Source organism: Pteronotus mesoamericanus, unplaced genomic scaffold (assembly GCF_021234165.1).
Source record: "Pteronotus mesoamericanus isolate MK-2021 breed Mesoamerican mustached bat unplaced genomic scaffold, CSHL_Meso_final scaffold_1186, whole genome shotgun sequence".
NCBI classification, from domain to species: domain Eukaryota; kingdom Metazoa; phylum Chordata; class Mammalia; order Chiroptera; family Mormoopidae; genus Pteronotus; species Pteronotus mesoamericanus.
This window is the reverse complement of record NW_026555302.1, coordinates 5,527,609-5,551,212: the sequence shown is the minus strand read 5'-3', so window position 1 is coordinate 5,551,212 and position 23,604 is coordinate 5,527,609. Positions and strand designations below refer to the sequence as shown.

The 23,604-nt window shown below is 46.1% G+C and overlaps 3 protein-coding genes across 3 annotated transcripts; 1 reads left to right on the top strand and 2 right to left on the bottom strand.

Annotated features, from left to right (window-relative positions):
- Positions 1-4,459: 4,459 nt before the first annotated feature.
- On the bottom strand, positions 4,460-5,362 carry LOC129081881 (transmembrane epididymal protein 1-like). Its single transcript, XM_054587540.1, has one exon. It carries the CDS (start codon positions 5,360-5,362, stop codon positions 4,460-4,462), a length of 903 nt encoding a protein of 300 aa, XP_054443515.1.
- Positions 5,363-18,741: 13,379 nt separating this feature from the next.
- LOC129081880 (ribonuclease pancreatic-like) lies at positions 18,742-19,224 on the bottom strand. The gene has a single exon (XM_054587539.1). It carries the CDS (start codon positions 19,204-19,206, stop codon positions 18,742-18,744), a length of 465 nt encoding a protein of 154 aa, XP_054443514.1. The 5' UTR covers positions 19,207-19,224.
- A 2,394-nt stretch (positions 19,225-21,618) lies between these two features.
- LOC129081879 (transmembrane epididymal protein 1-like) lies at positions 21,619-22,442 on the top strand. The gene has a single exon (XM_054587538.1). It carries the CDS (start codon positions 21,619-21,621, stop codon positions 22,390-22,392), a length of 774 nt encoding a protein of 257 aa, XP_054443513.1. The 3' UTR covers positions 22,393-22,442.
- Positions 22,443-23,604: the final 1,162 nt, after the last annotated feature.

Here is a 23,604-nt window from a genome sequence, read left to right as displayed (position 1 = left end):
TGCAGCTCTCTGACCACTGAATATTTTCGCTCCCTTCTGACGATGTAAAAAGTTGCTAGGAAGTTACTGCCCAGCCAGAGACCACATTTCCCTGCTTCTCAGTGAGTTTGGGCCAGGTGGACGTGTGTGGAAGCGATATGCACCACTTCAGGCCGCGGCCTCTAGAAACCTCCCTCCTCTTCCTCCCTTTGGCTGAACACAGAGGACTGTGAGGCCTAGAGAAGAGCAAAGACACAGGATGGGAGGAGACTGGAAGTCCGAGTAGAAAGCTGCCTACTAACTAGGAATACTGGCATTTGACTTTAGGAGTGGTAGAAATACCTTTCTTTTGTGTTAAGCCAATACAATTTAAGGGTTTATCTGCTTTTTAGTCAGTTAATTAATACATGCTGTCAACTAGGCCTTTAAGAGGTGCACTGAAAGCTCATGTAAATTCAGTTCCTCGCTATGAATTTTGATGTGACAAACATCTAAAGGGTTACGTTGATTATTCCCACCCAACTTCCTCCTCTGCCTTCAGTAGCTCAAAGTCTAGAATTCTTGTGCACTCTGTCCCAGCCACTGTTCCTGAGGCCCAGGAAACTGAGTTCACAAAGGCTGCCTGTGATGATAGACACAGAGCATAAGAACTTATTGGGCCTGAAGCTTCTCATTCTCATTTTGTAACGAGGCCACACATCTTAATGAATCCCAGTGTTTCTTGTCCCTGACCAGTGCTGGATAAACTTTCACCCAAAACTAGTATGACCTGTATTGGTTTTCTATTGCTGTATAACAAATTAACATAGATGTAGGACCTTAAGCAATACAAGTGTATTATTTCATTGTTCCTACGGGTCAGGAATCCAATATGGGTTGGCTGAGTCCTCTGCTCACAATCTCAGCAAGCGGAAATCAAGGTTTTGGCTGGGGCTGTGATTCTCATCTGAGGCTCAGGATCCTCTTGCCAGTGCACTGGATGTTGGCAAAAATCAGCTCCTTGCAGTTCCAGGACTGAAGCTCCTGTTTTCTTTTTTGTTTTGTTCTGTTTTTTTGTTTTTCTGCCTGTGAGTCAAGGACTGCTCTCAGCAACTAGAGGTTGCCTGCAGTTTCTTGCCATGTGCCCCCACCGTGGGTGTTGGGGTACTGCCAGCCTGAGGTGACCCCAGAGACAGGAGCTAAGAGAATATAAACCCTAATTCCGCCCTCTTGTCCATTCCCCTGCTGGGGCTTTTCAGAGGCTTAGCATTGCCTAAAGCCAGAGGAGAAGGGGACTCAGTGATATGCTGGGAGAGAGAGCAGGATGGAGGTGAAAGGTGGATTTGGGGGGACAAACTGAAATATATATACAGCACATCTCTTTTCAGGCTACAGGTAGGGCAAGCGTAAGTCCCAATTTGCCTGGAGCAGTTTGGTTTTTACTTCTTGTCCAGGTGCAAGAATTAATACTGCTAAACTTAGGTTTGAATGCTAAATTATATGGTCACATTAGTTATAGGTTTAAATCCATCTGCATCAGTTTCTAGATAGAGGGTATGTTAAGCGAAGCAAGTCACCGCACTCGTCAACATGCCCCTCTCCTGGGTGCCTTGCGGTCCTAACCATTCTTGACAGGTGTCAGGGGAAAACTTAGGACCTTATGAACTTAACAAGAACACACCTGCCTCCACAACCTGGGTCACGTATGCCCCATTTCTGCATTTGGCTTTTCTCACTTCCTCTTGGAGATCCTTCTCATGTCAGGCCTTAGCAGATCTCCCCTGTCAGCTCCTGAATAGTGCTTCATAGTTTATTTCACCATTCCTCTACTGGCAAACATTTATTATTTAAAATTCTTTATGGAAACCATGCTTCAGTGACCATTCTGGTACATGCCCTTTTGTGTAGATGTATGAGCATTTCTAAAATAGACGCTGTATTAAGAGTTCTTAGCTACAGATAACAAGAATCCATTCTGGCTAGTTTAAGAGAAAGGAGTTTATTAAAATAAATGAGTTAGTTCACAAAATCACTAGGAGGCCTAGAGAAAGAGATTCCAGTTTAACTTTGAACGCCCAGTACTTAGAATTGCACTGTCAAAATGGGCTTAGATTGCTGCTTCTGGCACTGACCCCAGAGCTATGGGGCAAACCAGCTTGATGATGAAAAACAGGCTGGTATCATTGCCAGCACTCTTGTTACAGAGTGGAAACCCCAGGCAGAGCTCATTTCTTTGCATTGCTCACTTCTGAGTTGAAGTCTTAAGTGGGTGTGTCTAATCGGTAACATGCCTGTACCCCAGCTAGCTCCAAGGGAGGCCAGGGAGGAAAAAACAAAAATCTACCAAGAAGGCAGGCCTGACAATATGGAAACTGGTCAAAATGTTGGGAGGCTGTTTCAGAGATGTCATTAGCCTCACATGACAGATGTCCACTGCAGGTGGTAAGAAGTGAATTGTTTGCTTGAAGGATATATGCACTTAAACTATGGTACAGTCTGCCAAACTGACTTCAAGAACTTGTGGACCAGTTTACATTGCCACTCGCAGTGTATGATAATTCCCTGTCCCTACATCTTCTCTGGCAATGGGTAATATCATTTATTTAATATTTTTGACAATTTTTGACAACCTGACAGTGAAAAAAGATCCTACATTACTTAATTCTGCTTTTTCTCAAAATGGGTTGGGTTAGCATGTGTGTGTGTGTGTATATGCCTATCAGCCATTTGTTATTTTTCTAAGACATAGTAACTGACATCTTCTGCCCATTTTTTCTATTAAGTTGCACTTTGTCAACATCTTTAGATATTCTGGGTACTGATATATATTTTTTTGTCTGTTAAATATGTTGAAAATATTCTTTGCAGGGTTCCTTTTATTTCTTTTTCTTGTGTCTTTTACTTATGGGGAAGTTCTTTTCAGAATTTTTTTCTTGCTTGAGAAAGTTTTTCATGTCTTTTATTGTAAAATGTCTTCCTTTGAAACATTTTGATAGTCTTGTTGCTCATGTTTAACATTTCAATCCATCTATAATTCTTCCCTGGCGTGTTTCTGAGGTACAAGTGAAGGGTTCCCCTGCCCCCCGCAGATAGAGAACCAGTTATTCCTCACATTAACGGAGGAGCCCTTTCTTACCATGTGTGTAATTCTCACTCTATGTTTCTGTTTCTGGAGTGTCCATTACATTACACTCTGTGGATTTATAGGCCAATGTTACTTGCTTGCTCCAACACCAGAGCTTTAATTATTTAATATTAACAGTGTATTATGAAAACTGGTAAAGCAATTTATTCCTTATGCATAGAGGACAATGTTATATTCCTGTGAAACATGCAGAGCAAAAGAGGTGACTAGGATATGACAAATTCTCTGCTCTTAATGAGACTACCGTTAGTGGGTAAGACAAAACATCCCCATGAGAGACAATGTGAGAAACAGGACAAAGAATGTACCAGCAGCATGGGAAAGATAAGGCAGATGAGTTGCTGAAGAGTCCCAGGTCAAAAGAGTGTATAAGAATTTTCTGGGGAAAGAATTCTTGGTGGCAGTCATGTAAGGGGATTTAATGTCAGGTATAAAATTACACTGTGTAGGAAATATGTGACTGGTGATGGCTTTTCCCAAAGTATACAGTGTCCTTTGGCAAAGGCACAAGGCACAGTGTAGGATAGGCTAAATTAGGACCTAGTAAATTGCTGGTGGTACTTAATCAAGTAGCTAAGCCTTGCTTTGGCTAGATTAGAAGTCAAGAATAAGAACTGTGGTAGCATTTAACAGAAGTTTGGTTTATGGGAACTTGAAAAACTCTGGTATAAAAGTATCATTTCCCACTTTACGTGCAAAATTGGAAACAATGCTGGTCTCCTCAATTTTTATATATATACAAATATATATATAAATTTATTCTTCTCTATATATGAATATATATCCATATCCATACATATATGTGTGTGTGTATGTGTGTGTGTGTGTGTGTGTGTAAAATTCTTTATGTATATAAAATTCTGATTACTTCATCCAGTGGGAGAAGTGAATTATACCATATCTGTTTTCATGAGGTGAATCACTTCAGTTGGCAAACAGAAACACCTACCATTGCGGTTCTGATTTGTGCGAAAGAGGTCTTTATTCCTCCAGTAATAGCCTGGAGAAGCAGCTGGTAGATGGCATGACAGCTGGACTCCACGGGCCCCCTCAGAGGCCTCCCTGGTCCCGCGGTCTCCGACCGCACGGCTTTCCCCGCAGTTGCTCTGTTCCCTTGGTCCTCTTCCCCCCACCACCGCAGTCCCATCAACAACCCTGTCTCAGTCCCCTCTCTGCTCATCTCCCCAGCGATCAGAGGTTCAGGGACAGGAGAGGTACCAGCAGGTGAAGACCAGCTGCTCCCCTTCATGGCCGTTACCTTCACCGGGGACCAAAGAGGCTACAGGGCGCATGTCTGAGAGAACCCACAAGGAGGAAGGTGGGGTGGACAGCGTGCCAGGCACCCTAGGCCCTGTCTCAGAGTGAGCTCTCGGGCAGGAGACAGGCCTGGTCGTCCTCTGCGTGCTCCACTTCCGGCAGCAATGTGTAGACGGGCCCTTCGGTGCTCGCGTGATACGGCGCTTCTTTGGACCTGGTGGGCTTTGAGTTGGGACTGTAACGACGGTGCCAAAAGGAAGAGATGCCATAGATTGCCAACAGGCACAAAGCATTGACCATCATGTGCCAGCAGAAGAAGGTGGTGACAAACATGATGTCACTGATGTCATCATCCTGCCATGGATAGCCAGTGACTGGTCTATACAGAATAAAACCGGCCTGCACCAGCCAGGTGCCCATCATCAGAAACAGAAAGATCTCGATCAGCGAGAGAGGAAACGCGTTGGGTGCCCACAGGTCTATGGTCAACACCAGCATCAGCAGGAACACCACCAAGATGAGTAGACAGTGCACCTGCAGCTCCACCCCGGTCGAATCTTGAACATGTGACACGAGCAGCATCAGGAGCACGTAGAAGGTCAGCACCAGGGTACCTTTTTCTAGGAGCACATGCCTCCGAGGCAGCAGGTTCTTGCTGGTGACATCTGCACAGCCACTGAGGGTGAGGAGGATGAACATGGTGAGGTGCTGCCACTCTTTGGGGTACATAAATCTCGGTGGCATGTTCCTGTTCATCAATACCATCCCATCATCAAGACAGAAGACCACGTAAACTGTTAAGATGGAGCCAGTCACCACCTTCACCCAACCTCCATAGGATATTTCCCACAGCCTGGCCCATCTTCCCTTAATCCTGGGAGAACATGAAGAATTCAGGAGAGAGTCCCCGACTATCATAGTCTTAAAGACCACTGTTGCCTGATGCAGCCCATAAGAAAAAAGATATAGCCCTGGGTATATATGACCATAGAACTTTCCCATGAAATACAGATCTGTCAGAAATTACAAATTTGCGAATGAAAAACAGAGGACACTTCTCTGTCCTCCTCTCTTTTGAGGACACCCTCAAGTTTTGGGCTGGTAGATAAAGAGCTAACGTCCACCTACTTTTATCATCTCCCTCTGCCCACTGCTCCGAGACAGAATGGAAAGTTCTGGATGGGAGCCTACACTTTTGGTGAGGTGGGTCTCCTTGTTACATTCCATTCTAGTACACTGAGAACTAACTGACTTCTGCCAAAGAAGGAAGATGAATGTTTCCTAGTAGGCACTTGTGAGGATGTGTGTTCTCCCGAGCTCGGTGTTTAGGCCTTTGAGATGTTTCTGGTTGCAGTTGTCCCTCTCCTCCCATTTCTGCTCTGCCCCAGTGAGTAGAGGAACAGTGGAGAAGTGCATGATCATGGAGATTATCCAGATAAAGCCAGGGTTACTCACAAATATTTATACATCTGTCAAGACTCCTTACTCGTATCTTTGTTCATGTATTGGAAGCCAATATATTCTTCCTGAACATAAAAACTTATAAACATTTGGGGGTGAGATCACACAAATACATACCGAGCACCTGCCTGGCCTCTTTATTTTTCTATAACAGACCCACCTCCTCCTCCCCACTGGGGGTACTATCAGCATATGGGTGCTGCCTCTCTGCCCCACAGCATTGCTCGTACGGTGAGGACAGATGATTATGAAGAAGTCTGTGATGTCAGCAGGGTTCATGTTGCGTGGCGAACTTCCTTTCCCCTCAGCACAATTAGCACTCCCAGAGAAACTCCTATTCCATGTACCTCCTGCAATGAATTCGAGGAACTACTGAGAAAGCCCCTCACCTGCCTCCAAATCTCTTTCCACTGGACAGTAGGTGAACCTGGGAGGCCACCTTGGAGATCAATTTTGGGATGTTAAAGCATAGTTTCCTGGTAAAATGCAGAGGTGTTGAGACTATTAGATTTAGTGAGCTACTTCTAGTCAATTGAATTAGCTCATCCGTTTTATCTTCTCTTTAATTATCATTTGCTGTTGTAGAAAGTGTCCTGAGCACTAGGTGACAACCAGTTGTATCAGAGTGTCTGTATCTAAGGCAAGAGCTTTCATTTAGAGGGTTTGGTAGAGAACAAGGTACAGGGAATGTGAGGCCCTGGGCACACAGTGGTTCTGGGTGCATTGCAGGAGGTACATGGAATAGGAGTTTCTCTAGGAACGCTAATTGTGCTGATGGGAAAGGAAGTTCACCACGCAACATGAACCCTGCTGACATCACAGACTTCTTCATAATCGTCTGTCCTCACCGTACGAGCAATGCTGTGGGGCAGAGAGGCAGCACCCATATGCTGATAGTACCCCCAGTGGGGGGGAGGAGTTTACACCCAGGTGACAGCCTCTGAGCCCTCGGTCTCATCCATGTATCTCCCTTTCCTACAGCCACTTATGTCAGAAAAATTCAGTCTATTCATACCCTTGAGGATGAAGGCTATTTCTTATCAGTGGGAGAGTAGTAGGGATTTAAGTGTGAAAATGCTGTAAGGGAGAGAGAGAGCTTATGATAGCTTTACAGAGGGACGTGCCTTCCTCATTCCATTATAACTTTAACTTTCTTTTCTTTTCCTTACACAAGTGTGGCATAGATTGGCTAGCAATTCACTGTGTTTGTTTCTTTTTCTTCCTCTGTATGCTGACAAACTACATTTCCCACCGTGCTTACAGTTAGATGCAGCCTTGCAACTGAGGTCTAGCCAATGGAGTATGAATGGAAGTTCTATACATATATTACTTTCTGGCCTTTCCCATAAAATTGCCCCTCGTGTACTCTCTTCCTGTGTGCTATTTTCCTTTCCTCTGGCTTCATACAGGACATCACAGCTTATTTGAAAGTCATTATGTTGTTGAGGATAGAGGAGCCCCAAGACGGAAGGAATGGGTTTCCTGGATTACTCCTGCTAGGAGGCCTATCTGCTCTTCGGGAACACTCATTTTGGACTATATGTGGTCAAGAAATAAACTCTTTTTTATTAAGCAATGGAAACGTTTACATTTGTTTGTTATAGCAGCTAGTTCACCTGAGCTAATGCAAAATTAATATATAGCCTTTGCAAAAGGAGGAAAAGGAGGAGGAGGAGGAGGAGGAGAAGGATAAAGGGGGAAGGAGGAAGAGGAAAATGTGGGGGTTACTGCATAGAAAGGAATGATTTGAGACTCCCCAATTTTTCCTTTTTAGCTCATGGTCAAAACACCCAGAAAATTTCAAAGAGCTGGACACTCAGGGAGAAAAGGTACACAGGGCAGCCATGAGTACGACCCTGTGATGGAATGGACCATGGAGGAGAAAGCTCTGGGACTGACTTTGCTTCTTGCCTTTGTTCTGGGAAACCGCTGAGCCGCTCTGAGGGGAAGGGGCCCTCTGTGGAGCCAAGTCCATTGCTCCGCTAAGTATTTACCATCATGAAGAGCCCACACATGTTTCTGAGTAGCCCACTTCTACCTAGAATGGACTGAATGTGTCAGAAGTGACTGTTTTTTGTCACTGGAAATGTTTTCTCCAGCTGTGGAGAATGTCAGAGCTGTGGGTCTAAGGGACATGGTAGACAGTGAAGGACAAGCAGACAGCATCCGCCTCCTGGCCACCACATTTATCTCCACCTCTTGACCATTCCTGGCATCTGTGGTCCAGTGGCCAGAGGAGGAGAGAGAGCAGCACTGACCCACCAGCAGTGCGAGGTTGGAAGTGGCACAGATGAGGACAAGGAGCCCCACTTAAGGTCCCGTGTGGGATGCTCAGGCCCCCACCTTGGCCAGACACCAACACTACATGTTGTTCACTGAAACATGAACATCCTGATCTCAACCTTGAAGGCAGGCATCACCCGTCCCAAACCGGACACTGCCCACAAGTAGCGGAGAAGGGAGCCAAAGCGGGTGAATGATTAGCAGGACTGGCAGACAGCCTGTGTCTGTGGGCACCGAGTGCCTGGGGAGCTGCTTCACGCGGAGAACTCAGCTGGAACACAGGAGCCCGCGGAGGCCCTTCCTGGTCTGGCTGCTCCATGGCCAGCCCACATTCTTGAGAGTCCCCAGGCCATCCACTGCCATTTGTCTGGCTTGATACACCAGAGTGAGCAAGAAGGTTCTCAGGAGTTAAGGTAACACGAATTTAATGAATGCTATTGAGATAATCGTCCTCACAAGCTTACAATATAGTTAAAAACAGCAAACACACACACAATATAGAAATGTATAGTAATCAGAGAATTATTCAGAATTAATGAACATCATGCTGAGTGATGTGTAGTGTATTTTGGAAGATTTCCACCAAGGGGAGAGGTTCAAGGTTATTCAGAATCATCCCTAGACACGTTCTAGAAAACTGCCAGTAACTCAGGGAAGGTTTTAGCATCTGGTTTTTTAAGAAACTTTCATAGCAACGATAAAGGAATCTTTCATCTCTTATTGTTGCAGGACAGGCAGGTGCGGTTAAGGATATAGTGCTGCACTGTGTGGAGTTTAGAGTGACAGGACCGATTAAACACTTGCCCCACCGGCCTCTAATGCTAAGACAGTGGCACTTGTGGGAGAAGCAGTGGGACCCCAAGATTCAGGATAGGGAAACAGGTGAGGCTGAAAACTTGGAACCCAATTCCATAGAACCCCCCTTTCTGATAGAAGAAAACCCTCTTCGCACCTGAGAGAAAAAGTCTTCCTCTGTAGAAATACCTTTCCATGGCAGCACCTGAGAGATTTCTGGCACCAGGGGACACCAGTCTTTGTAGGACCCACTCCCACAACCCTTCTTACCATCCGTGTCTGTAACAAGAGATCCAGAAATAGCCCAGACAAGGAGGTGCAAGACCTGAGGTGGGAGGGGAAATCGATACACCCAAAGAATTCCAAGATCCCACCAATCAGCATTGGCAAGAGTGTGGGGAGTGTGGATGTGAATGAATTCTGAAGGTGTTTGACCATTAAAGTGAAATGGAAGGGTTGATTGAGCCCCATTTATCAATATGAGTTTAATTCCCCGAGGTTCTAGGTTTAGTATGTGGCTTGAGCCTCTGCAATGATGTCAATAGTCTGCTAGGTTGCCCACTAAAACCTGGACGCAGTGCACGCTGCAGTCAATAGCTATCGTTGACCCATTGGAATTTCCCTCCAAAGTCTGGATTAGCACTGTCAAATAGAACTCTGTGCAAAGAAGGGACTTTTTTATATTCTGTGCTTTCCAATGCAATGACTTCTAGCCACCTGTGGCTACTGAGCATTTGAAATGTGGCCAGTACAAGTAGGGAACTGAATTTTTTATTTTAATGAATTTAAATTTAGTCCTGTGGACAGTGGCCGTTGTATTGAATGGGGCAGCTCTAGTGTAAGGAGTCTGAAGGTGCAGAGAATGGCAAGGAGTCACCCTTTTGATCAGGGAGAGAGAGAAACATCGATGTGACAGAGAAACGTCAATCAGTTGCCCCCCGCACACTCTCAGAATGGGGACTGAACTCACAGCCTAGGTATGTACCCTGATTGGGAATCTAACCTGCAAACTTTTGGTGCACAGGACAATGCTCCAACCAACGGACCCACCCAGCCAGGGCTATTTGGACTTATTTTTAACATTTTATTTTATGCTTCCATATTCCTTTCTTTTTGGTCCTGACTCCAGTTCCTTCTTTAAAATATTTCCATAGGAAAGAGTAACTTACATTTGCTAGATTTAAAATTTCCACTGAAACAAAGAAATTTCCACTGTTGGAATTGAAAGTTATGGGGACTTGAGATTGGTGACATTACTGTGTTCCTGTGTTCCCCAACTTCCTTACCGCTCCGGCTCTAGCTTTGTAAAACTTTACAAACAATCCTGCTAAGTCTTAGAACCATGACGTGCCGTATAGACATGTCTCATAGGCCAAGTTGTCCTTGGGTTCTCATAGTTCCAGTAGTTTGCGTGGCAACCTCTAATCCTTTGTTCCTCAAATAAATGAATTTTTATATATGACATTTAAAAAAAACCACTGAAACCTCATTCAGACCAGCCCCATCTAACGCAGCAGCTTGTGGTCAGTGTGTTTTCTTTCTGCTGAGAAAGAAGAGAACATTTTGAGGTCCCCTAAGAAACAGCAGGGTGAGGTGGTTAGTAGTATACAGACTCTAGGAATATGCAGCTGTGGGTGAAATCTCAGCTTGGTCACCTCCTCTGTCATTCAATAGTTAGAAGATCTCAGTCCAGTAACTTAATTTCTCTGAGCCTCATTTTCCTCATAAGTAAAATAGGGTCAATAATAGTATCACCTCAGGGTTACTGTGAGGATTAGAAGAGATATACCCCATGTCAATAAAAACACTCAGCACAATCCTTGACACACAGTGAGAACTCAGAAAATGGTAGCCGATTTTGTTACTAATAATCTTAGTTCATACCCAGGAGTCTAGGCAAGACTATTTTCACATAAATGCTTGTTTGCAGGAGAGCTGTGGAACTCCTTGGGGACTCATGATATCTCTAAGAGACATAACCTATTCTCCTGATATTCTTAGCACCCCCAAAACTGACCGCAGTGTCATCTGTGAACAGAGGTCATGGACTTAAATAGGTGCTACAGGTACGGGCCTTGAACTGGCAACCTCTGCCCTATTTTTAGATTTTATCAGCAGTTGCTGCATTAAGAAAACCTGACCTTAAAGAAATATTCAGTCCTGGATCTTTTCATGTTTCAAATTAAGTTTAATGAGCAAACAGGGAAAGATCAAGAGACCCGCGACTGGACTTAGGGGGAGCTTTGAAGCAGAAGCCAGGATGGGATAGACGCCCTCTGGAGACGAGCCAACCTTTGCTTTTGATGACAGAAAACCTTCAGATCTTGTTCATTTGAGCTGCAAACAAGGGATTCTGGTACCAGATACCTGAGATTTCATCTTTTGTAATGCCCCTGTGTTTCTCATTCAACAAACGTGTTGAATACCTACTGTGAGCAAGGAACCTGTTCTCATGCTTCCCTTACATGCTTTGAGTAATACCAAGGCTCGCCATCCTGTTCCACTAGAGGAAATAAGGTGTACACAAACAGCCACATTGGGAGGGGGACTGAGATGTCACAAAGGAGGTCCGAAGGCACCAAGACTGCTGTATGCAGGAAGTTAGGTGGGAGCTGCGCCCTTAAGAATACTGGTAGGATCTGGACAGGTAGAGATGGGCAGTGATCTTTCAGGTGGCACACAGTGTGAGTTGTGGCAGGAAAGTACAGGGAAATCTCTTACTGTGAGCTTAGTTTCCCCACGGGGCAAGTTTTGTCTACTCCTTGAAAAGAACAATTTCAGTGGAGAGGTGGGGCCAAGAGACTGTTTGAAGTTGGCTCCAAAGAGGGTGAGAGGGCAGGAATTGGGCTCGAAAGAGGGTGAGAGGACGGGAATTGAGAACAATTTTTTGAGATTTCTAATAAAGGGAAGCAGAGCCATTGTGTGGTATGCAAAGCACTTAGCGGAGTGCCAGGCACATGGAAAAGGCTCAACACATGTTGGCTGAGGAAGGATGACTCATGGGGTGTGCTTGGTAAATGCTGGTCTGCTGAGTACGTGCTAACAAAAAGAAATGTAGGCATAGGGGCTGGTCAGGAAGGGCTTCTTGGAGTCTCTTCTTTTGAGTCCTAATGATGGCATCTGAGGAGGAGCACAGGGGTGAGAGAGTGTTTCAAGCATCAGCCAAGGCAACAAGTTGTGGAGGAGTTGGGGGAGGGGTAGCATTCCTGCCAAGCTTGGGGATTTTGCGGGAGCAGCCAGACTTGAATAGAGAGACCTGGTGATGAGGCTGACAGAAGACCTTGAGTACAGGACGGTGGCATTTATTTTGGGTCCAATGAATCACGAGGGAGCCAGAGATCTTGAGCCATCAGGGACATGATGGGAATGGAGCACTCATATTTTTCGGACTATGTGCTGTGTTTCTGGTCCAGGTGTCAAAGCTGGGCAGGTTGCAATTCGTGCTCCAGGCTATCTAATGAGAAGCATATGTGTTTTTTATACTAATTCCAACCTCCAGTTTCTCCCCTGAGTTAGGACAATCCTGGGAATAAAATTGTGGGAATAAATAAGATTAATAGGACATTGGGACTTAAGGAGGGGTGCAGAGGAGGTCCTTCTGAGTGAGTGTGTTGCGTGCTGGCTTGCACATAGACTGTACAGAAATCTGGGCACCACTCTCAGCTGGTGACCAGGAGCAGGCTCTCATGCTCAGGCAAGGGGCCTGCAGGCCTCTCTCATTGCCACAAATCAGCGTAACAAAGTAGTCACCTGGCTGGGCATTTTAGAATTAGGGTGATTCATCTGGCCACATATGGTATGGGGATTCTGACCAGTGTGGTTACCCAGGGGAACGGGTGGTGAGCGGGGGTCCAAGAGGGCAAGCCTGGGCTTTGGCCCCTCTGGACCTGGGTTTGAATTCCGTTCTCTCACCTCCTGGCTATGTCACCTTTGACAAGTCCCTGAACCTTAACTACTTATCTGTCACATGGGGATAATGCTTATTGTGAGGCTTCACTAGCTACAGAGTTTGTTGCAAAAGAAGAATGTTTATTACTGCCATTGATTTTTTTAATGCCACCCGGTTCTGGCTAGTGAATAAATGATGGGTAAATCTTCATGGGGTGTTCTTCCTGTATCTGTGTCCAGGCTTTCTCCTTTTATAATGACATCAGTCATACTAGATTAGGAGCCCACCCTACTCCAGTATGACCTCATTTTAATTTACATAATTACATTTGTAACGCCCCTTTTTCAAATAAGGTCATAATCTGAGGTGCTGGAGGTTAGGACTTCAATTTATCAATGGTGGCGAGGTGCACAATTCAACCCATAACAGGAGGATCCACACAAGCAGCATCCCAGGAAGGTACCATGGAATGTAACCGAGGAATCTAAAGAGAAAAGGCTCTCTTCCTCTCTCAGACTCAGTTTCCCCAGCTGTCACAGGGAGGGCGCCTCCTTCACCTAACATGGCTGTTATGAGGGTCAGATGAAATGATACAGAGAAAGCTCAGGAAACTGAAAATGTGTGTTTTCATTTTTATTACATTATTTCATTAATTAAAAACAATGACTCCAGTTTGTTGAAGGCCATGCTAAACTCTCTCTCATTCAATTCTCACCATAGCCTTGTGTGGTGAATATCCTCACTTTATGGGTAAGGAGACAAGAGGTCTAGATAGGTTCGATCACTTGACAGAAATGACCTGGCTTGTAAGTGGCAAAGCTAGAGCTGAAACTTGGGGCTCTCAGGGTCCCAAGTGTGAACATTTCCTGGTAATAGGGCTGAGTTCTGGGCAGTGGTGAGGCTGAGAAAGAGGCAAAAAGAAGAGGATGTGCTTTATGAGGACAGTAGGTGGGGATTTTTTCAAAACCAAGTAGGCATGGTGTTAAAGGGTGGGGGAAAAGAGAAATAAAAAGATGAATAAAACCTAATCTATGCCCAGGAGGAGGTAGGAGAGCGAATAACAGAGAGCTCAGAGGGGAAGGAGCTAGGCTGCAGGGGGCAGGTGCCTTTGACCTGACTTGGAACGTGCCCCAGGGTATGGGGCTCTGTTTGGAATTCCAACTATTACAAGTTGTGTGACCTTAAAGAAGTTACTTAAATCCTGGAAACCTCCATTTCTTAAACCATAAAATGGAAATAATTATTTGTTTGCTTTCTTAACAGCCAACTGCCTCTTCTTTCTTCCTAGAGAACCCCGATTGTTGTTTTGTAAGCTACCCTCCCTCTCCTGTATATCAGATGAGGTGGGCCTGGCCACAAGCCCTGCTTGCAGGGACCGAAGCAGGTGGAGCCCACTGGCGGCTGCCTTGCTGGTGATGATGTGGGTGTGGGCGTAAGATCTGGGTGGGGGGCAAGGGGGTGGAGATGTGAGGGGAAGCCTGCTCCAGGGTCTCTGGTAAAGTCCTCCCCTATCATGAATATACATATTATATACATAAGACAAAGCTCTTTTGTCTGCCCTGGGACATGCGCCAGGATATGGAAGTGTGGCAATATCTTAAAACCATCATGGTTGCCAATTTGAGGATAAGGCCAACACGAAGGGCAGAGAGGAAAGCTAGAAATAACCTGGATCCTTGGTGACTTCATTCAGTCACTGTACAACCACCTCTGGAGTTCTTGTTAAGTGAGGAAATGAATTTCTTAATGCTCAAGCCAGTGGAATCAGGGTTTTCTGTTTGTAGCCAAAAACATCCTAAATGATTTGTTACCTGATAGATTTGTGTGGAATAAATGAGACAATGCCTATAAAGCGTTTAGCACTGTGAAATGTTAACAGTTATCATTAATAGGACACTTTATTATGGAATTATATATGGCTCTCTTCTTTACTAATATGTGTCATATTTCTTCAAATATGTATGAGAACATTTTTGGCCAGAACTCAAGCTTCTGCTTCTTTGGCACCCAACTCAGCAGTCGAGAAAAATGCATGGTAGATATTTAATATCTATTTCATAATTTATATATATTCACACATATACATGTATGTGAATATGTGTGTGTGTGTATGTGTGTGTGTATTTCCCCCTAAATGTAACTATGATGGGCAATCTAACCCAGAGGCCCTTGTGAGTTGGGTGGAGACTGTGTCCCCAAGAAAAATGTTTTATTTTGCCACTGAAAGTGAATCCAAGACAATCTAATCTTAGTTTGAAAAGGGGGAAAATGCAGACCTTGCTCAACCTGGAAGGTGCCAGAATCCCAGGCTCTCGGGACTGGAAAGCCCCAGAAACCATCTGGTCCACCTTCCTCATTTCACAGCTGAGGCTCAGAGGCTCATGGTCACCCAGCTAGAGGACCTGGGACACAGCCTCCACACTCCAGCCTCAGTCCCTTTGCTTCATTTGTCATTTCTCCTTGACTTTCTCCTGAGTCATCTTCCCTCCCAACCTGAGTTAGAGGCTGGGCTGCCGGGAATCGGTGGGAATCTGTGCACCCACTTCCTACCAAGGTCGTCCTGCAGAGTGGCTGCCAGGGACCAGGTGGCCTGGCATGAGATCTGAGACTCGGTACCCTTTGTTGACTGCAAACATCATCCCTGAAGGGTCACTAGGGGCCAGGTGTTGGAAAGAGGCCTCTTCCTGTCCACACACTGATCAGCATCGGGCGTGGAGGGCCCATGACAAGGGCACCAAGGGGCTGCCCATCCAGGTCAATGCAAAGGAGAACGCAGCACCTATGGGCTGGGTGGCGCTCTCCATCCCAGGGGGAGATTTGGGAGCTCTTGAAAGACTTTTCTTCCAGTCTGTTCTAGGCTGGCTCTGCACATGGCCTACCCTCACCCTCGCCCATTCCGCACACCACATTCACAGCTTCATTCACACCCATTTCCATTCCTGGATGCTCCTAATTACTCTCTGTTCCCCATCTCCGAGTTGTTGGCCAGTGCAATAGAAATTTCATTACAAACCTTTACTCCGTCTTCAGAATTAACCACACTCTCCTCTATGTTCCCAGCATACTTGGTTTATTCCATCGTCATAGAACTTAATACAAGATGGCTTTAGTTGGGTCTTTTCTAGTAGATCAGTGCTTCTCAAACTTTCAATGCATACGGATCACCTGGAGATCTTGGTAAAGCAAAGATTTAGATTTGGTTGGTCTCGTGTGGGACCTGCGAGTCTGCATTTCTAACAATCTCCAAGTGACGCTGATCTAGGGGTCACACTTTCAGTAGCAAGACATTAATATAGGAGAGCAGCACAGGAACTATATAAATTACCTAAAGTCAGAGAGGCTGAAGTCGGGGGCCTGCTACATGCTGCCCGACATGAAACTCGCCTGACCAGAGATGCAAGCAGACCACACGGAGCCTTTGGGAGAAAGAAAATTCCTGCAAGATTGATTAATAGCCACTCACCCACACCTTATTGTTTACCCAAACCATGAAGGGGAAACAGACCACAAAATATACCTTGTAAGGCTTAAAGTTAATCCCAGTGCTTTTTTCGAGTCTCTGTTTCCCCATACCAACAATTTTCCATGCAAACATAGAAAAGCTCAACCGTGGAGGCGGCTGGGGCCTCTTCCTTCTCTTACACGGGGAGTCCACTACTCTCTCTGCAGAGCGGCTTTTCTTGCTTATCCTCTCTGCCCAGTAAACTTGCTTCCACTTGAACTTCTTGTCTGGCTCACGTCTTGAGTTCTTTCTTGCACACAGTCAAGAACCCTCTTGCCATGGGGCTCAGGTCTCCCAGAGAGACTTGCCCCTCTGGCATCGGTACTGCTTTTGAGTTGTTTGGGGACAGGTGCCCATGTCATACTCCTCTTTTTAATATTAGCTTACAGCATGATGTCTGGCTCATTGCAGGTGATTAATAATATACTTTTGTTGAAGTGGGTTAAGTTACTGGTGCTCCCTTTAAATGTGAGTATGTGATCTGGGCGTTAGTAGAAACCTCTTGTGGCTGGGGTGGCGGAAGGGGGTGGCGCAGGACTTGGGGCTCACAGGAAGGCACGACCAGTCCTGAGTTGGACCAAGACCTTGGCTTTACAGACCCAGAAACTCAATTTTATCAGTCTGTGTAGGTTCTAAAAGAACTGATTGACACTAATATATAAACCAGAAGGCCAATTTATTCATTAACTTTAGAGGACATGTCTTTCCAGTGACTGAATTACTTCCCCTACCAACCACCCAGGCTCCACCCCCGCCCTTTTCCCTGGATCAAAGCCGCTAGGGATAACTTAGCTCAGAACATTGACTCAGAACACAGATGACTAAATGAATTCATAGGAAAAATAAGGCAGTTAAAGGAAAAGCTTGAGAAATTGTCCCTTTTCCAAAACTATTTTAATTCTATAATAGAGGACTTATTTTCTCCCAACTAGTCTTTCTTCTTGGATAGTACTGGCTGAAGAAGACAGATAAATTCTGTGTTTCTGGACTCCGTATTGACCAGCCACTCCCCTTTCAGCCAACACATCCTTCTACTGGGAAGCCCAGCTTCGAAATAGCTGATTCGCTCACATCCTTTCCCAGCTGCATCTAATCCTGAGGATACATTCAAGTGGGCATTTTATGGCAGGTGGCGTGTGTGTGGCACCTAACTTACCTTAGGGTAGGATGCTTCTGCCGAGACCATTCCATTTATTTGATGCTGACCCTCCTTGTCCCCCAATCCTGGGACCCCCTCATTTGGCCTTTTCTCTTGACAATACCACTGGGGCATCGGGCAGAGTGGGACAGATCAAGGTCCAGCCAGCTGAGGGGCTGGCTGGGGAGCTCGGCTCTCAGCTTTGGCCTGCTTCCACCTTTGCCTCCTGCTGAGCTGGGGTTTTCTTGCATTTCTTGGGAACAGCCAGCTTGTGACTATCACAGTGTATACTTTGTTACCAACTAAGCCACTAACCACATGGCATCCTGTGAATCACTTCTTTCTGGACTTCAGTTTCAAATAGGCCCTACCGTCTCATTCAGCTCTACGATGAGCAACTTTAAGTCATTTATATTTATAACCTGCTTTAAATTCAACATTTTATGGAATCCCACAATTCCACATTGACCTGTGAGGAGAATGAGTCTTAAGATAATCACCTCGTTTTAAACACCCACCTAGCAACTGGCAACTAGGTCTCGAACACAGGTCAGACTCCTCATTTTCTTAATTGCTGACCAATAATGTCTTCTGGAGGCCAAACAAGGAGGATCATTTACTTATCCAGCTCCTTTGCTTTCCCCTGACCTTGCCTCTCCCATCTCAGGGTCTGGGCTACATTCACCCTCTTTGTCTTCTTTCTACTGAGTCATGGTCCGCCTCAGCCCTCTGTCTCTTTCTCCCTTTTACTATCCGTCCCTTCTTCTCCCTCCCCTGTTCCTTCCTCTCCCTCCCCTGTCCATCCCTCTCTTAGCCTCCTCCCTTCCCTACCCTCTCTTCTCCTGCATTCCAGTATCTCTTGGTCAACATTGCTGGGTTCTGCTTTTACAAAGGTGCTGCCGCACACTTCTGGGTGAACCTGTGGGTCAGTGAGAGCAGGGAGATGCTGCCCAGGTGTGGTCTAAGGACCCGGGTGGTGTTTCCTAATCTGGTGCAGTGGCTTCCAAGCATCAGATGAAGGATGGCCTACGCTGGCATCACTAGTGGTGGGAGACAGGTATGACTCCAAATGCAGATCCCTGGGTCCCAACCCAGAGACTTTATCTGTTTGGGTCAGGATGAAAACTTAGCACTCTGTATTTTTAAGAAGCTCTTCTGAGATGACTGCGAGGAGTGGCAGGGTATCTATGCCCCCCAGGGCTCTTTTTTTTTTTTGTGCTGGATAGGAACCCTTATTTATTTACCTTAGGGCAGGGAAAAAAGAGAGGAGAGGCAGGTGACAGGAAGAGATGGGACATCCCACTGCTCTGGTCTCAGATGGAGACCTCTACTGAAGCATCAAGGTGGACCAGCACGTAGGGGTTTCCCTCACAAGCCACAATGATCTGCCTCTCTTTCTGGCTGGTCCGGTGTGCACAGTTGGGGTACTTGGAACCATTCGTCAGGCGACAGTCCGTGATGTTCATGCTGGAGCTGTTCTTGTGACAGCTGGGCTGCCCATTCTTGCAGGTGATGTTTCCCTGGAGGCAAATGGCCTGGACATCCACCAAAGGCTCATGCACAAAAGTGTTCACCGGCTTGCACCTTCCCTCTGTCATTTTCCGGCGCCTCATCATTTGGTTGCAGTAGCTGGAGTTGGTGGGGTAGCCCTCTGGGTCCATGTGCTGCCGCTGAAACTTCATGGCCCGTGATTCCTTGCCCAGGGAAGGCTGGACCCACCCCAGCACCAACAGCACCAGGACTAGCAGTGGGAACAGGATGAGAGACTTCTGAGCCATGGTGGCCTCAGTCCCCTGGAGGAGCCTTTCAGCCTAGGCAGTTCAGTGGTCTCTTTGGTTTCACCCATTCTAGGAGAGTAGCACCAGTGCCTTCGTTCCTTATTGAAAGGTGAGTCGGTGGGTGGCCAAGTGTCCACAGTAGTGCCAGGAGGGCTGCCTCAGCTGGAAGCCTTGCTTGTAAGACACGGAACATTGGTTAGCGAGATTGCCGTCTGCTCCCTCCCCACCATAGGTGGGTACCCCATCAGTGGCATGTCTGGCTCAGCAGGGGGCGATCCTTGCTTCTGCCATATCTGGGCGAGCGGAGTCTTCTGATCTGCGTCCCTTCTGCTTTTGGTTATAGGTCCCCCAAACCAGACATGTGTCTCTTCCTTTCACCCCTTTAGATGACACTTCCTTCTCTTATGCTGTTGTCAGTCCTGTTATTGGCTGGGAAGGAATAAGAAGAGAACAGTTTTCACTCAGTTTTCTCTAGTAGAATATGAGTTTCCTAATCACTTAGTTTCCTAATTATATTAGATTCCTAATTAAATTAGTTACCTAATTAAATTAGATCCATAATTAGATTAGGCTCCTAATTAAATACCAGGACTTTTCCCACATGAGACCTCTGGGGAACACCCATGCAGAACTTGGTAGAATCTTTGAGGCCGTCCAGTCTACCCATGCCAATGAATCCTTTCAGTATTGCTGCAAGGTAAACAACCTTTGAAGATAAGCTCTGTGCTGCATCACTGAACTCTGCTGGGATCACACTCTGCCCTTGGTGGACACCATGTACCCTCAATGGGGACAATATCGTCTCCAAGAGGGTAAAAAAAAATTGTGATTTTAGGTATTAAATTTTCATGGGAGAAGGTGATAAAGGAACACATGTTGAAAAAGTTTCTTAGGCAGGGGAAAAGACTAGAAAAGGGTTGAGAAACACTGGTTTATGCAAAGGGGTCTGTGTCTCTGGCTGAGAAGTAAAGTTATGCCAAGTCATCCACATCCTTTCATTCTGCATTTCCTATGTCCAAGGCTGTAGGAGTAAAAGATCTACTTCTCCTCTAATTGCATAGCTCTGGTCATTTGTTCCACTCTTTTAGCTTTAGCTCTTAGCATTAGTGACCTTGTCTCATTTGTATGGATCTGTTCTGTCTTCATAACTATATTATAAAGTATTTTAGGATAGAGGCCATGTGTTCATTTGATAGTCCATGCATTTATTTGTACATTTATTCATTTATCCATCAAGCAGTCATTGAGCACCCCTAGGCATGGGGCTGGAGCCTAAAGAGACAATGCAGGATATGGTCTCCATCTTCAAAGACTTCCCAGTAAGGAAAGAATGTTGAAGCAGTATGACAGGGATAACCACAGAGATTGTATAAGATGCATAGAGAGGTAGCTTTCCTAGCTGGGAGGAGGCAGCGCTTGAGCTGAGTCTTGAAGGAGAAAGGAGTTTCCTAGATAAAGAATGTGGAACAGGAAGAACATTCCAGACCAAATCCAGATCAGCTTCTGAAATGCTTGGAGACAATGGTACAAGTGGGAAGGGACCAGAAATGAGGTCAGGCCACAGCAAAGGCACCTTCAAGCTTATTCCAAGGACATGGATTTTTATCCATAAAGCAATGGGATGCTGAGGGTATAAATCCCAGGGCAAGGACAGGAGGAGACTGATGGCCTGGCTCAGCAGACAGGCCAGAAGAAAAACTGGCAAATTCCTTCTTCCTCTGCCTTTTGTTCTATTCAGGCCCTCAACAGATCAGATGAAACTCACCCATTTTGGTGCAGCTAATCTACTTTACTAAATCCACCGATTCTAATGCAAATCCCATAGATTCTCCCAGAAATAACGTTTAATCTGGGCTTCTCAGGAGTGAACATTTTCCTGGCAATTCTCAAATAATTGGGTACCAGATAATGTTTACTTGTGGCTTTTAAGAATATTTACACCTGGGGGATGTATTTGTGCTTAGCGTTTGCGTGAGGTTATATGTGAGGATTCGCAAGGGAAATACGCTACATAGTGTGTTCTCTGTGCTTCCTCTGAGTTCTTTCTTACGTTCTGTGAATTTGGGAGGGAAGTGAGGAAGGTAAGACTGGCATCAAGAACAAGTGGGAGGAGAAGCAAGGGGGACCCATAGCATAGCCTCTGAGAAGGACAGATGCCCAGGCGTTGTGCTGGAGGATAAGCTGATACTGTTGTTTGGAAATGGTTGGATAGTTATCAGTGAACCAGAGCAGAATACCAGAACGGAAACCATGACACCCACCCCACCCTAAGTTTGGGTTTCCTCCAAAACCAGTTCCCTTCTGAGTGTGGATGCAGTGAGCTGGATAGAGGATATAAGTCAGCTACAGGAAGCTTTCTGCACTCTCTAGAGCCTCTTGCCTCTGCCTTCGGTCAGACCTGCCCTCAGTGCCATGGGAGGCTTCGAGGGTCATCTGTACCCAGGGCTGTCTCTCTTCTTCTATGGACTTTATCACGCACGACTCCTTTTCAGGGCCTTGATATGCAACCATCCTATTCAGTACGTGCCACGCCGTCCCTGGAGCAAAGGAAGATGGGCCAGGCTGCAGCAAATATACTATGTTGGGTTGGTGAAGATACTGAGCGCCTGCATCCTAGTAGCCCAAGAGCTGCACAGCGTTCCTGGGCATTTTGTACTCATCAGCAAGATATATCATCAGAGAAACTTTTTGTACCGCAAGCAGTGGCAGCATCTCACTATATACATGACCTTCTTCCTGAGCGGGTGTGTGGATGTGGTGAGCCAGAACCTGCTGCCCCAGAGATGCGCCGCTCTGGAGCAAGGTGCCCAAGCTCTGGGCATGTCTCTACTTTTGCTCCTGATGGTGTCTCACATGCAGGACTCAGAAGGAGTGGAGCTGCAGTCTCATGTCCTGCTCACCCAGGCCGTCTTCCTGCTGACGCTTGTGGTCATTGCAGAGCTGTTGGCTCCCAACATGCCCCAGCTCTGGCTGATGAAGGCCTTTCTGTATATGATGACAGGCACTTGGCTGATACAGATAGGCTTTATGCTGTACAAACCAATCTCGGGCTACAAATGGATGGATGATGACAAAAACGACATTATGTTTGTTACCACCTTCTTCTGCTGGCATGTGGCTTTCATTGCCATGTTCATGATCTGGATCTATGGCTTCTCCTTTTGGTGGTATTGTTACATTTGTTGATGTCTGAACCTGGGTGAGCCCAGTGTGGTTCCTGTCACCTGCATTTTCTGGAGCATGTGGTTGAGAAATTGGAAGGAAGTGGCCGCTGTCAGAGAGGAGGACCAGGCGTTCTTCCTTCAAAGGTCCCACCTGATGCAGCAGATTCTATGAGGACAGGGCGGCGTGCCCACCTCTCCCCTCTGGCCTCTCTCAGTCTCATCTGAGCAGTGTGCAGGGGAAGGGTGAATGACAGGCAGGAGGCATGTGACGATGACCTTCTGTCTCAGCTCCACAAGTCTTTCCCCTTTCTCCCCCCATTCTCCTCATTTCCAGCCAAGGCAGCCTGCTCACCCCGCTCCACTCTGCACGCCTCACTCCCCCCAGGAGAATGTAAAAATAAATGAGTCCTGCCTTTGGGTCTCCAGAAATACCCCTCACTCACTACACAGAATACCAGCCAGTCACATCTAGTACATCATAACACCTTACACACATCGTAATGACCGTCTCCTGATCCTTTCTCTTTCTGGGTCTCTTCAGTACTCAAACTAAGTCAGATCCGCCCGCTTGAGTACATTGAACTCTGAGAACTGTTGCTGAGCTCTTTGTTTTGATTACTTTATAACTTGTCAACAGGAAAGTGAGATCCCCTTTTTCAATTTTACTGAGGTGTACTTAATCCACCAAAAAATTGTACATATTTAGTGTATACATTTTGGTGAGTTTGGACCTATGTGGTACCACGATGCCATCACCATGATCCTCAACGGCAGCTTCCTCTGTGGGACCTACTAGAACAGAGGGGTGCCCTGCATGCTGTGGGGCTGAAAAGGGCTTGCCTGTTTCCAGAATTTCTTTTCTTTTTTTTTTTTTAAGATTTTTTAAAATTTATTTTTTTAAGAGAGAGGGGAAGGGAGGGAGAAAGTGAGGGAGAGAAACATCAATGTGCAGTTGCCTCTCGCCCACCTCTGACAGGGGGCCTGGCCCACAGCCCAGGCACGTGCCCTGACTGGGAATTGAACCGGTAACCTTTTGGTTCACAAGCCAGCACTCAATCCACTGAGCCACACCAGCCAGGGCTGCTTCCGGAATTTCTCTACCTCTGTTTCCTCCAATGGAGTCTATAAGATCTTCTGTCTGTGTAGACCAGACCATTGCTCTATACACACCTCAATCAATGTCCAAGTAGTAGACTCACTGGGACCCCCTTCTTTCTGGTTTGCATGAAGGATA